The following is a 13571-nucleotide window of genomic DNA, read 5'->3' on the forward strand; positions in this document are numbered from 1 at the left end:
GAACTTAGAAATACAGTATATAAACATTTAAGAACCACAACAGAGTCCACTGTGGTTCAAACTTCAACAAAGATTTCCTTGAAACCTAGTACGAAGGTTACTGGCTCAAGACCATATACCAAAGTGACATCAGCACAAGATTCAATTGTAAGACTCTACCTCTTAAAAAAAAGAGCACACTTGGTTATACATGGCTTTTAACCTTGAGCTACAGTTAGGCTACAAATCCCCCCCACCCTCCCAATCTAAAGTTAGTCATGTGGAGATGTGTACATTCTCTGAGCACTGTTTAGAGTCCTTGGTTTTCCAGCTCTGATGGAGATCTCGAAGGCGCTCAGAAGTCCGTGTGCTTACGTTCAGGGCAGGATGAACTTTACAAATGCCACTTTCCTCCATTAGTGACAGGCCACAAATTCCAAAGTATGCATGCAAAGCATCTGAAAATAAGGCAGTTTTATCACAACAGGCATTCTTATTTGTACAAAATATTTTAGCTACTTATCAGCCCATCACTACATTAAAAATAAATTTAGAAAAATACTAAATACAGTTTTTGAAATATTTGCTTTCTCAAAGTCTCAAACCCCAAATTTTTAAAAACCAGGTGATCAAAATCAGATGATACATTATCAAGAAAACATCACTAACAAAGGAGAACAGTTCCTAGCTGAAGAAGTGACATTACCAACATCCTCTGTGATTAAAGAACAAAAAGGAAAAGTACCAGTGATATAAAAGACTTCTCACTCTAATGGGTTTTCCCTTTTGCTTACTATAGAATATGGAAACAAGGAGCTTTATATCATAAACAGAAATTTTTTTCTTAAAAGTGAAAATAAACCTCAGAATCTAAGTAGCATTAGCCCTCCCCCTTAAGTTTTACCTCTGACAGTTCCTAAACCATATACGATGACAATACTATGTTAAGTGAAAGAAGCTTAGGCAAAATAATCCATTCTGGAATGCTGTACCATATTTAATTTCCCTATTTCAGGTAATGTCAGTCATTCTAAAAATATCTGACCTGACAATAAAAACAAACTCACACATTCTATTTGGTCATAATAATGTGAGTGTTCATACCATAACAATTCTTCTACAGTGGCCTCACTACCGTTTCCCATCTTTCAGGGGGCAGCAACTTTCTTCCATTAAATGGCCACTGAACTCACATGGCTGTTGCTTGCCTGAGACTGAAAGAGCTCAGAGAACTGCAGTTATGGGAACACTACAAAAAGCAGATTTTGTAGCAGTCAAAATTTTTTTCTGTTTTTGAGTTTGTCATCATTTATGGTCTCATGAGCTTATTAAAGTTCAAAACATCTTTTGTGTCAAAAGAATTAAAGAGAAAGTTTTACTTACAAAAGTATCATTTACTTTTCAAAAAAGGAATGACAGATAGTTGTGCTTACTCAATGTTATTTGTGAAAAAGTTATTTCACCAATGAAGGTCCATGTTAATCCCCTTTTATGTCTTTTTCAGAGAATACTTAGGTTTCTTCTAGCTCATTTTCCTCTAATTTTCAGACCACAAAAAATAAACTTGATTTTTCCTATACTATTACAGTTTTCTTGCAGTTTTTCTAAAATTAAAAAGCAACATTAAATTTTATTGTGTAGAAATAAGGAAACATTTCTAGGAAAAGAATGCAACAGAAGGGCTTCCCCCGTGGCGCAGTGGTTGAGGGTCTGCCTGCCGATGCAGGGGACACGGGTTCGAGCCCTGGTCTGGGAGGATCCCACATGCCGCGGAGCAACTGGGCCCGTGAGCCACAGCTACTGAGCCTGCGCGTCTGGAGCCTGTGCTCCGCAACAAGAGAGGCCGCGATAGTGAGAGGCCCGCGCACCGCAATGAAGAGTGGCCCCCGCTTGCCGCAACTAGAGAAGGCCCTCGCACAGAAACGAAGACCCAACACAGCCAAAAATAAATAAATAATAATAATAAAAAAGAATGCAACAGAAAATACACTTAGAATAAATAAAATAGGATCTTACACTTTCCAGTAATGTAAGAATAATTTTTTTTCTCAAAAGGATTTTTTGTAAAAGCTAATGAAATAGAAGTTAAACGTTTCAATCCTCAAAAACAAATTTAAAAAAACTCTTTGTAGGTAGTGACGTATTCAAGCACTTTAGATGCTGAAATATATATTTTCCTCATAATAAAACTTCATTCTTTTCATAAGTTTTTCCTATAAATGTATATAAAATCTCTGTCAAATCTGCTACTAGATTGATTTATTAGAACCAAGAATAAGCTAATTTTAAAAACTCTTACTAAAATGATTTTTATAACAGCTCTGGGAACAGATCTTTTCCACATAAATTCAATTTATCATACAAAGACTTCCTATGCTCTGTAATGTACAGGATCTGAAGACATTGTAACATATCTATAAAAAATATTACATCCAAGTATTTACTCAAATGTTAAACTTAACAACTGATCTCTCTAGGAAAAAGCTCCAAGAATTTTCTTTTAAAAAAGCTACTGTAAAAAATCAAAATGTATCTCAATACGTTTATATAACAAATGCTTTTCAAGAGACTGTCATTTCCCTATTCCCATTATTTGTTAAAACAGTACATTATTTTTTAAAATAGTACCATGTACTGATTGAAAACAATGGAATCAATACCAAAAGAATTGTTTTCTTGAGGCACTTTTCAAACATATTTATAGCTATGTGTTATAGATACCAAATTTAAAAATATTATTTTGCTTTAGAAATTAAAAGCATTGTACATTTTTTAAAAAAGAAGCATATTTTGCATGAAAATACACATTAATATGGATGTCAGGAAATATTCCTGCTCACTTCAGGTAAAAAAACATGATTCCATGCGCCCCTTATCTGTATCTCGATTCAGGTACATATTCTGACTGTAACCGTTCCATGACAAGAGAGGAGGTGAAGAGGTTCTAGACTCATAATGAAAACCATGACACTACTGCAATGCTGCAAAAACAATCCTTCCTTCAATCCACTGTCATATATTTATAGCTAATACTTAGTCAATTTGCTTATCAAAAGTGTCAGTGTTCTGACTTATTGTTAACAAAGTCTTGAATTGAGTTTTTTGGAAGTTATAAATAGATTCATTTTGCTGGCGGTGAACCCTAAGGGGGAAGGGCAAGTAGCTTGGAGAATGATGCTAGAGGTGGGAGAGGAGCCAAATCTTGGGAGGGCCTTGTGTGCCATGCCACCTGACTCTGAGTGCTAAGAAAGTTTTTGAACAATTTTAAGAGACTTAATAGAAGAGTTTAGATTAGAGGTTCTCTTCTGCATCAGAGATCCCTTTGGGAGTCTGAAAAGAGCTTTGGCCCCTTTCCTCTCATTTAAGCAAATGTACATACACACACACAAAAGTGTCACTAGGAGGGGCACTGGACTAGAGGAAGACTGGTAAGACATCTGCAGAATCCTAGGCCTGAACTTGGGCCTAGTGCCACCAAAGGTTTGGGGCAGGACATGGAGATGATGAGCTGTGCTGGCAGGCTAGGCCTGAGGGGTCTGTAGATGGCATCCACGTAGTTACTGACTTTATTATATTAGAGCATGCGGCTTAGACTATGGCCTGTCTAGGTTTGGAAAATAGCAGAATTATCCACATATTTTGAAGAAACGTCATTATTTCTGAAGAACTCTTTTAAAAGTACTTATGAAATACAAGAATCCTCTGTTCTTCACATCCATGCCTTTCCTGAGCTGGGAAAGCATGGAATATTGTATTGTCTGAATCTATTTGGTTCCTGAGTTTTAGAGAGTGAATGGTTTGAGAGTTCATATAGCAAAAGTATTCATCTAAAAAAAATAACCTGAATCTGCCAAAATTCAGAGAATAAGAGTATGGACAGTGAGGGACACCTGTATTCAGGATTTGAGATTTCTGATTTAATGACTTATGAAAAGGGTAAGAACTAGCTCCCTTTTGGATTTAAGAGTAATTTATTCTGCAGAGCTCAAGTGATAGCCAGTAATCCTAAAGATCTTGGATGAACCAATTCTATTTTGGACAGGGACCATTCAGACCATCTGCCTTACTGCCCGCAACAAAATGAAACACTGCTAAGTGAAATATATGGAAAAAAGGGCAAACTATACCAATGCATCTTGATAATCAAATCCTTCCTTTACACCCCAAAGACCCTAAATCTACTGTAAACTTAAACAATTTACCTTTTTAAAAACATTATTTAAAGTAAGTTTACAACTGTGCCTATATTTTCTATCATATGCCCTTTCTGACAAAAATGCTTGAAGATCTACTCAAAAAATAAACAAAACAAAAGTTGCTCTGGATTTATACAAAAAATAAATTACCTGGATGACTATCTGGCCACTTGGCAAATCCCCCTACGAGGCGATCTTGAGTTGATAAGATATAATTTCTATTTTTCTCGAAGTTAGTATACTGGAAAATTTTCAGAAGCTGAAATGACATGACAAATATAAATTTATTGACATAAAACTTTCATATTGACCTTTGGCTCAATTTTCAGATATATGTAATTTAAATATGCTTTTCTCTAATTAAGTAATAAGGCTCTCAGAGCAAGCCTAGGGGGCTTAAGCATTTAAAATTCTCAAGCACATTAACTTTCTTTTATCATCTTATCAAATATACTCTCCTTTTCTTGACCCACTCACTATTTCCTTCTTTTGAACCATACCCAACTGACTTCTCTGCATCACTTTTAGCTACATTCAAAACACAACTTCCCAGTATGTTCAACTTCATCAGTTATTTTTAAAAGGGCAATTTTATTAACCTATATTCTAACTCTTATAACAGGCTTTTGAACTATTAGTTACAAATTGCTGGTAATGAAAACTAAAAATATTTCAAAAAAGAGCAACAAAAATTATTAACCACGTGCTAGAGACAGTTTTGTTTGAGAATAGTAAAAAATTAAAGCTCTTTAATTAGGAAAGATACAAGGTGAGACAAATACAATTTTAGCATAAAAAATTATGCAGCTTAAAGATTTAGGACATGTATTTGTCCTTTCTCTGAAGATACCATTCAATAGAAAAAAATAAAGGATTGTCAAACTGTGAAGAGAACAGGGTCGGGGGGTGCTGAGCAGTAGATAAGAAAGTTCAAGAAGTGTCACAAAGCAGCTGAAAGTGTGTCAATAAATCAGAGAGCCACGAAAGGTATTAATGATTAATAAAGAAGCATTATTTCTCAAAAAGAGAAACAAAACCAATAATAAGGTTATGGTACAAATAAGAAACCAACTTATTCATTCATTTGGTTTAATTAATAGAATATAAGCAGAGACTCTTTAGACTGCTGATGCTAGAAACATTTTTCATTAAGTGGCAAATAGGTCATTACATAGAAAGAAGGAACAATAATCTTAACACTGTACTTGGTTTAGCAATAAAAAACATTTATAAGCCCTAATATGTGATTACTGGTTTTCAAATTTTAAAATCAACCTACAGGCAAAGCATAAAATATTTGATCACTGTTACTGAACAAAATATGAATGTTACCTAAGTTGACGCTGTAAAAGTAAAGGTAAACTGAAAGGTTTAGAAGGGAGAGGAAGAGAAATGGTTCAGAACTAAAAAAAATATATACCAGTAACAATTTGCTGGAAAAAGGGGAGGCCAAATCTTCATTTTTCATAGTTGGGAATATGTTTTCATAGCTGGGATAATGTCTAAAGGTGTTAAGTCAAGAAATCAGCATATTTAAAGTTATTATTTAAAGTTATCCATAAGAATTAAAATTTTTAAAAAGGTTTAAAAGTAGTTGCCTTTAGAAAGTTGTCAAAGACCACCAAGGTCATATCAAAAAGACTCAAGAAACAACTTGAAGGGGCTCCTACTGGCTAAAGATGGGACAATTTGAGCATTAAAAAGAACAATGTAATGGACTAAAATGGATAAAATATATTAAAATCTATGAGTTCACAGTGATACTCAAAGGGTAAAAAAGAAAAAACCCTAAAACCCAATTATTTTATTGGAAAACTTTAGAGGATGCTAGGGAACCAACTCACTGACTGAATGAACATTATTAAAATTAAGAGAAGAATCATCTGCCTTTCTCTGTACAACCATACCTTAAAGTGAAATTCTTCTTTATAAAAGAATCCTAGTTAATAAATTTAGAGGGAATGATAGAATATCACCATTTAGCAACCCCCAATGACATAATGGACCTAAGTAATGATCCTCAACGGCTGCTAAAACCATTCCATATGAAGATGATGAAGCTTTTATACATCAGCAACAAACAATCCAAAAGGAAACTAAGAAAGCAATTCCACTCATAATAGCTTCCAAAAGAATTTAAATACTTAGGAATAAACCTATCTAAGCAGGTGAAAGATCTGTATACAAAAAACTATAAAACACTGGTGAAAGATTAAAGATCTAAATAAATGGATAAACATTCCATCATCATGGATAGGAAGACCTGACATTGTTAAGATGTCAACACTACTCAAAGCAATCTACAGATTCAATGTAAACTCTATCAAACTTTCAACAGCCTTTTTCCTAAGAAATGGGAAAGCCAATCCTTAAATTCACATGAAACTGAAAGGGGCCCTGAAGAGCCAAAACAATCTTTAAAAAGAAAAATGTCGAGGACTCATACTTCCTGACGTTGAAACTTACTACAAAGCTACAGTAATTAAAACAGTAAGGACCAATGTAATAGAATGGAGAGCCCAGAAATAAACAGGCAATTTTTGACAAAGGTGCCAAGAACATTTAATGGGTAAAGAACTGTCTTTACAACAAATGGTATTGGGAAAGCTGGATGTCCACATGTAAAAGGATGAAGCTGAAGCTCTTGCTTTATACCATATACAAAAATCAACTCAAAGTGGATCAAAGACCTACGCTCAAGAACTAAAACTATAAAACTGTTGGAATAAAACATTGGGGAAAATCTTCGTAACACTGGATTTGGCAATGATTTCATGGAATAACAACCAAAAGCACAGGCAACAAAAGAAAAAATAGATAAATTGGACATTTCTCCGAAGAAGATACACAGGATGGCCAATAAGCACATCAAAAGATGCTCAATATCACTAATCATTAGGGAAATGCAAATCAAAACCACAATGAGATGTCACCGCATAGCCATTAGGATGGTATTATGAAAAGAAAAAACAAGTATTGGTGAGAATGTAGAGAAACTGGAACCCTTATACATTGCTAGTGGGAATGTAAAATGGTGCAGCCACTGTGGAAAATAGTTTGGTGGTTTCTCAAAAAATTGAACACATAATTACCATGTAATCCACAGATTCCACTCCTAGGTAATTATCCAGAAACAGATATTTATTTTACACCAGTGCTCATTGCCACCGTATTTACAATAGCCAAAAGGTGAAAACAATCCAAGTGTCCATCAACAGATGAACAGAAAAACAAAATGTGGTATATACATGCAACAGGTATATTTACTCAACCATAAGAAGGAACGAAATTTTGATATTTGTGACAATATGGATGGAGCTTGAGAAATATAAGCCAGACACAGGACACAGTAGATTATATGATTCTACTTATATGATGTACCTAGAATAAGTAAATTCACAGAGACAAAAAGTAGAATAGAGGTTAGCAGGGCTGGAGGGATGGGAGAATGGGGAGTTACTGTTTAATAAGCACATTTTATGTTTAGGATGATGACAATGTTTGGGGTATAGACAGTGGTAATGGTTACACAACACTGTGATTTGTACACTTATAAATAGTTAAACTTTATTACATTACATATATTTTAACACCATAAAAAAAGTGAACAAAGAAGGCTGATGGGGAACTTTATAATGGATTAATCAGTTTTGACAACTCTGGAGGCCTTTGATCAAAAGGAGAGACAGCCAGAGATTATATTATATGCCTCTTGATGTGATGCAATAGGAAATATATATCATCCTGACTTGATATTTAACGATAAGGAATTATGGCTGATTTCTTAGAAGTGACATTACGGTTCCATTTTTTAAAAAGCTATTTATGTTTAGCGATTATACTGAAAAATTTCCAGATAATATAGAAAATGGTATCTGGGATTTGCTTTAAAATATTAGTCAGTGAGGGTGGGGGAAGTGGGTAGGTATATGGATGAACGAAGGCTGGCTTTGTTTGGGATGAAAACTGTTGAGATTGGTTGATGAACATATTAAGGGTTCATTATACACTATTTTCTCTTCTTTTGAGTATGTTTGAAATTTTTCATAATTAAAAAAATTAAAATGGTGCACCTGAGGAATGGCACTAGAAGTGAGAAGAGAGACAGAGGCTACTGCCTTCACTTTAAATTGTTCTATTTTCCCAATTCATTTCAACCACATGTATGAATTCTGTTTAAGAGAAAAAATTAGGATATTATAGTAAGTCCCCACAAACGAACCTTCAAGTTGTGAACATTCAAAGATGCGAACGTGCATTCACACGTCCAATCCCGTAAGTCAGTTCACATGTCTGGCGTACATTGTCACATGCGTGCATCCTCTACAAGTGGTTGTGCTTTTTGTGTACTCTACTGTACAGTACTGTATAGAGTACAGTAGTACAGTATCTTTATTTCAAGCTAGATCTGCAAGAGGACGACTTCATTGAATTCCTTGCTGTGCAACATGAGAAGTTTACTAATGAAGACCTGATGGAACTGGAGGCCCAGAGAAAGGATAAAGAGAGACAAGAGGAAGAAGTAGTAACTGAAGAACCGAAGAGATTCATGATGCAGGAAATGGCAAGGGGATTTTCTTTCTTTGAGGAGGCACTGTTAGTTTTTGAGGCACAGGACCCGAATGTAGAACGGTACACGAAGGTTGCAGCAGCCGTTCAGAATGCAATCCAGTGCTAGCGTGTCATCTGTGATGAGAAAAAAAGAGCTACTACCCAGACATCACTGGATCGTTTTTTCAAGAGGGTAGATAGAATTGAATCCAGCAAGGAACCAGAACCTGTGCCATCCACATCAGGCATGAGTGAAACTGCAGCTTGCCCTCCGTCTCCTATTGCTGACGATCCTTCAGCTCAGCCATCTCCCACCTCCTCTCCCTCCTCCAGTCAGTAACTCTTCTTGCCTGTTCACTCGATGCCAGCCCATGTGCCAGCTGTTGTACTGTACTATTGTACTTTTCAAAGTACTATACTGTAGGATTAAAAATGTTCTACTTTTTCTGTTTGTTTTTTACATATTATTTGTGTGAAAAGTATTATAAACCTATTACAGTACAGTACTATAGAGCTGATTGTGTTAGTTGGGTACCTAGGCTAACTCTGTTAGACTTAACGAACAAACTGGACTTACGAACGCACTCTCGGAATGCAACTTGTTCATATGCAGGGGACTTACTGTGTATAGATGATGAACATAGACTTTGGTTAGATTCCTGAATATCAGGCCTAGGTGATATGTTTTTAAAGGCAAAAAAGGCAATTTTAAGGTATTGAAAACTTGTGGGTACCCAATGGCTAATAAGCTTATGTATTTAGGTACATCAAAAGGTAGCAGAGATGGGGAAAATGTATGAACATATTCATCAATAATTTCAGAAGGCTTACACAAATAAATTAATACAAAATAGAAAACCTTAGATGGTTTTTAAAGGAATGACCCACGGTTTATCTTTTAAGATTAAATTTTCCCACAAATCCTTTACTGGTATGTTCAGACAGATCTCCCCACTAGATAGACCACTGATCAGTCCCAGGTACAAGTTTTTTATGATATTACACCTACTTTCTTACATAGGTTCTGGGACACTAGAGCTTTATAAGAATAGAAATTTTTAAGTAGCACAACAGATAACTGAATTCTGTGGAAAAACCATACAGAGACTAGCTTTGCCAGAGCAAAAGGAAAAACCTTTTGCCCTAAAGCTAACAATATTTAATGAACATTACAAAGACCAAACCCTTTAAGCACAGTTTTTTTTTATTAACAAAGAGTAAAGGTTTCTCATTTTTATTATTTCTCTTACCTTTAGAGTTGCTCCCACCCAAAAAGAATAACAGGTGTCGACAGGCTTATTAGGTCTTCCATGATAACCGTTTTGTTGTCTCATTATACACCACCTCTTTATCCTGTTCAATTCTTTTTCTGAAAAAACTTCTTCTAGTTTACCCATCAGGCACAGTGATGCAATGCCACAAAAAGTTGATCCTCCTGTTAATTAAAACCACACAATACTTTACACTTACTAGATGTCTAGGAAAATAATATGAAATGATTGAAGAAAAAAAGGGTTAAATAACTCCAGAAAATAGTGAAATAAAAGTAAAATTAAAAGACAATTAATTTTACTTTTATTTCACTATTTTATTTACCTTAATTTCACTATTTAAAATAACCACTAAGCACTGGAGTCTTCAATATGAACTTGATGAAATAGAAAAAAATTTTAAAATAACTTAAAGCTGTAAGAACAATTTTTTAAATGAAGAGATTTAGAAAGTAGTTCAAAATTATATGGTTAATGGGAGAGTTGAAACTAAAATCTAGAACTCCTACTCCCTACTACTCTATCACCTGAGTCTGATTTTAATTCCCTTAAAGACAGTATATTGCTTATGAATTGAGGTTCCATCTGCCTAAAGCTGCAGACTGATTTTCACATATAACATAAACTAGAAGCTTATATGTCAGCTTAAGAAATTTAAGGAAGAAAAGTTTCAGCAAAAGGAAAGAGTGTGTGTGTGTGTGTGTGTGTGTGTGTGTGTTGGGGATGGGGGTAGTGTGGAGAAGAAAACTGTATCTGGAAGTAGATGCACAATACATGTCCATGCTCACTATGGTAGACTGACTAATGCCCCCCAGTGATATCCAGGTCCTAATCCCTGAACATGGGCATGCTACCTTATATGGCAAAAAGGACTCTGCAAATGTGATGGAAGTTAAGGATCTTCAGACAGGGAGATCATCCTGGATGGGGTGTACCCTAAGTGTAACCACAAGTGTCCCTATAAAAGGGGGGCAGAGGGAGATTAAACTACAGTCAAAGAGGAGGCATTGTGACTATGGAAGCAGAGACTAAAGTGATGAGACAAGAAGTCAAAGAATGTCAGCAGCCACCAGAAGCTGAAAGAGACAAAGGAACAGATTATCTCCTGGAGCCTCCAGAAAAAACCTGCCCTGCTGACACCTTGATTTGAAGCCCTGTAAGATGCAGTTCAGACTTCTGGCCTCTGGAACTGTAAGAGAATAAATTTGTGTTGTTTTATACCCCTAAGTTTATTAAAATGTTATAGCATCAATAGAACCAGTATAGTCACAAAGGTAATTACTTTCCTCGGGAAATGAAAAGTCAGTATTTTTCCATAAAGGAAAAAAACAACAACAAAAAAACCCCCACCACTTTCCATTGGCGTTATCTGCTGTCAACTCCAAACAATTTGAAAATACTTATATTTCCAATTTATTACAACTTGACCTAGTGATTTTTATTAATTCCATCTCTTTAAATAGATTGTTCCTAATATGCCTCATCCTGTAACTTTCCTTTTGGTGTTACAAATCTTGGTTGCATCTCTGGCAAAGGAAAAGTGAGCATGCTCTCTAGAAAATGCAAGGCAGCTATCACATTAAAAGGGTCACTGTCAAAAAAATAAAAATAAATAAATAAAAGGGTCACACTGTAAGAACTATTTGGTCTTCAGAATTTTTCCCAATGGAAAAAAAAATGAGAGATCTATGTTAGTCATGAGTGAATTAAAACAAAAAACAAATTTATCATAACCTTTTAGAATAATTTCTATTCAGCAACTATCAATCTTATTTCCCCTTCAATGACCTACTAGTTTCAATTTCTCTTTCATGACAAGCTGGCCATGACTTCAGGTATTATTACATCATTAAATATAAAGCCTCTAAGAGAAAGTACATAATCTTTAAAACTATCTACCAAGAAATAAAGACACATTTAATTGTTACTCTCCAAAATAATTGTTCGGATTTTTTAAAGCAAACTGGCACAATTCAAAATAAAAATACTCTTTCCTTTGCCCAAATGACCAGATTTTGAAAATGACAATTTCTGAAGTAAGCTTGGTCTCTGAGTAGCCAAACACAGTCATTACAAAGTCTATTCTTTAAGCTAAAATTCACTTATCAACATTTACCCCCGAGAGGTTCCTGTCTAAACAATTTTTAAAAACCAGTACTAAAAACCTGGATTAAAAGTAGGATGTTAGAAGAGCGTTAGAGGCAGACATAAAAACAGCAAGAAAAGACAGGTAACATTCTGACAATAAGTACAGTAAGAAAAAGCACGCATAAGAACTCAACTAGAATATCCTTTTGGGGCTAAATAGGATTAGGTCAATGATTCCTACAAACTTCAAAAAACTTCGAGAATGTTACGTCACTATATAAAGTACAATTTAAGAATTCCTTCTCATAATAATGATCTGAATTCATCAAGAAAAGATTAAATTCTGTTCATCATGCCCTGGTTGAAGGTTATGAAAATAACCTTCTTTATCGAAGGCATGTAAGAGTACGAGAATATTAAGGCACATTCAAATAAGGGAAAGATTTCCACCTGAAATTGCTGAAAGTTTGCCACCTAAAGTGAAATGCTTCAGTTATGTGGATAATTAATGTACACAGAATACCACAGTCATAAAAAAATCACAGCTGGGAGGGACTGGTTCTCTCTTTACAACCTACCCCAGTTCTTCCAGTCGCAGGGTAAAGGAGGTGTTCCTGACTCTGGTTCTGTTTGCTATGCTTTACTTATGCTTTAACTTATTGTTCCCATAAGGTTTTAAAGCTTGTTTTTAAGCATTCTCTTAGTATCTATTTGTATATACCAAATAATTTGAAAGAATCTATGTGCTCTGAAATGTGTAATTTAAGATGGTCAACAAACATACAGCTAAAGTAGAAAGCTAAGTAAACAGGTACACAAATAAGTACACCATTTTACTCTTAAACACCACATGAAAAAGGTAAAGTGAGGTAGATTCAAGGGAGTCGAATGCTTAGACGAAATCAGGCCAAGTAAAGTTTAATACTTCTCTTCTGGATTGAGGAGTAGAGATATTCTAAAAGAATCACGGAATCAAATTAATATATCTGAACTTTTACATTATGAATCTCAAGAGGAAAAGTAGTTTCAATCCTAGCAAAGTAGGAAAATCTAATTCTTCCAAAACACATGAACATTTTCCCCTAGAACTGTAATATCGTAAAAGAATCACTAGGATAAACAGAATCATAACATTTGATAATCATGGCCTAGAAGGGTACAATGTGCCTATTTAGTTTTCGTGACAAATGGACTCCAGGCTAAGCAGGTGTTGGAGAACAGCAGTTGAGTTAAAAAGAAAAAGAAAACAGTATATTAAGTAGCATTTAGACCGCAGAATTAGGACAAAAAGCACATGAAGAAACTTGATTAACATCAAAGTGTAGCAGAAGTACACATTCTAAATTCAGCCTTCCCAGCTTTGGGATGCAGAGTGGAATACAGCATAACTAACTCATCGAACATGTACTGAACAACTACAATATTCAAGGGCATATGGAGTATGACATAAATAAGACACGATCAGCTTACAACCTAGCAGAGAAGG

The 13571-nt window shown here is 35.0% G+C and overlaps 1 protein-coding gene across 2 annotated transcripts in view; it reads right to left on the minus strand.

The window, feature by feature from the left end:
• Positions 1 to 245: 245 nt before the first annotated feature.
• The window catches only part of PGGT1B (protein geranylgeranyltransferase type I subunit beta), a 55028-nt gene continuing 41702 nt past the window's right edge, over positions 246 to 13571 (minus strand). For both annotated transcript variants that reach the window (XM_068535741.1, XM_068535742.1), the window contains exons 7-9: positions 9977 to 10161; positions 4326 to 4434; positions 246 to 437 (exon numbers count right to left, since the gene is read on the minus strand). In XM_068535741.1, coding sequence (XP_068391842.1) covers positions 256 to 437; positions 4326 to 4434; positions 9977 to 10161 — 476 coding nt within the window. In that variant the 3' untranslated portion in view covers positions 246 to 255. The remainder of the gene's footprint in view (positions 438 to 4325; positions 4435 to 9976; positions 10162 to 13571) is intronic.

Source organism: Eschrichtius robustus, chromosome 2, assembly GCF_028021215.1.
Source record: "Eschrichtius robustus isolate mEscRob2 chromosome 2, mEscRob2.pri, whole genome shotgun sequence".
In the NCBI taxonomy this organism is placed as follows: Eukaryota; Metazoa; Chordata; class Mammalia; order Artiodactyla; family Eschrichtiidae; genus Eschrichtius; species Eschrichtius robustus.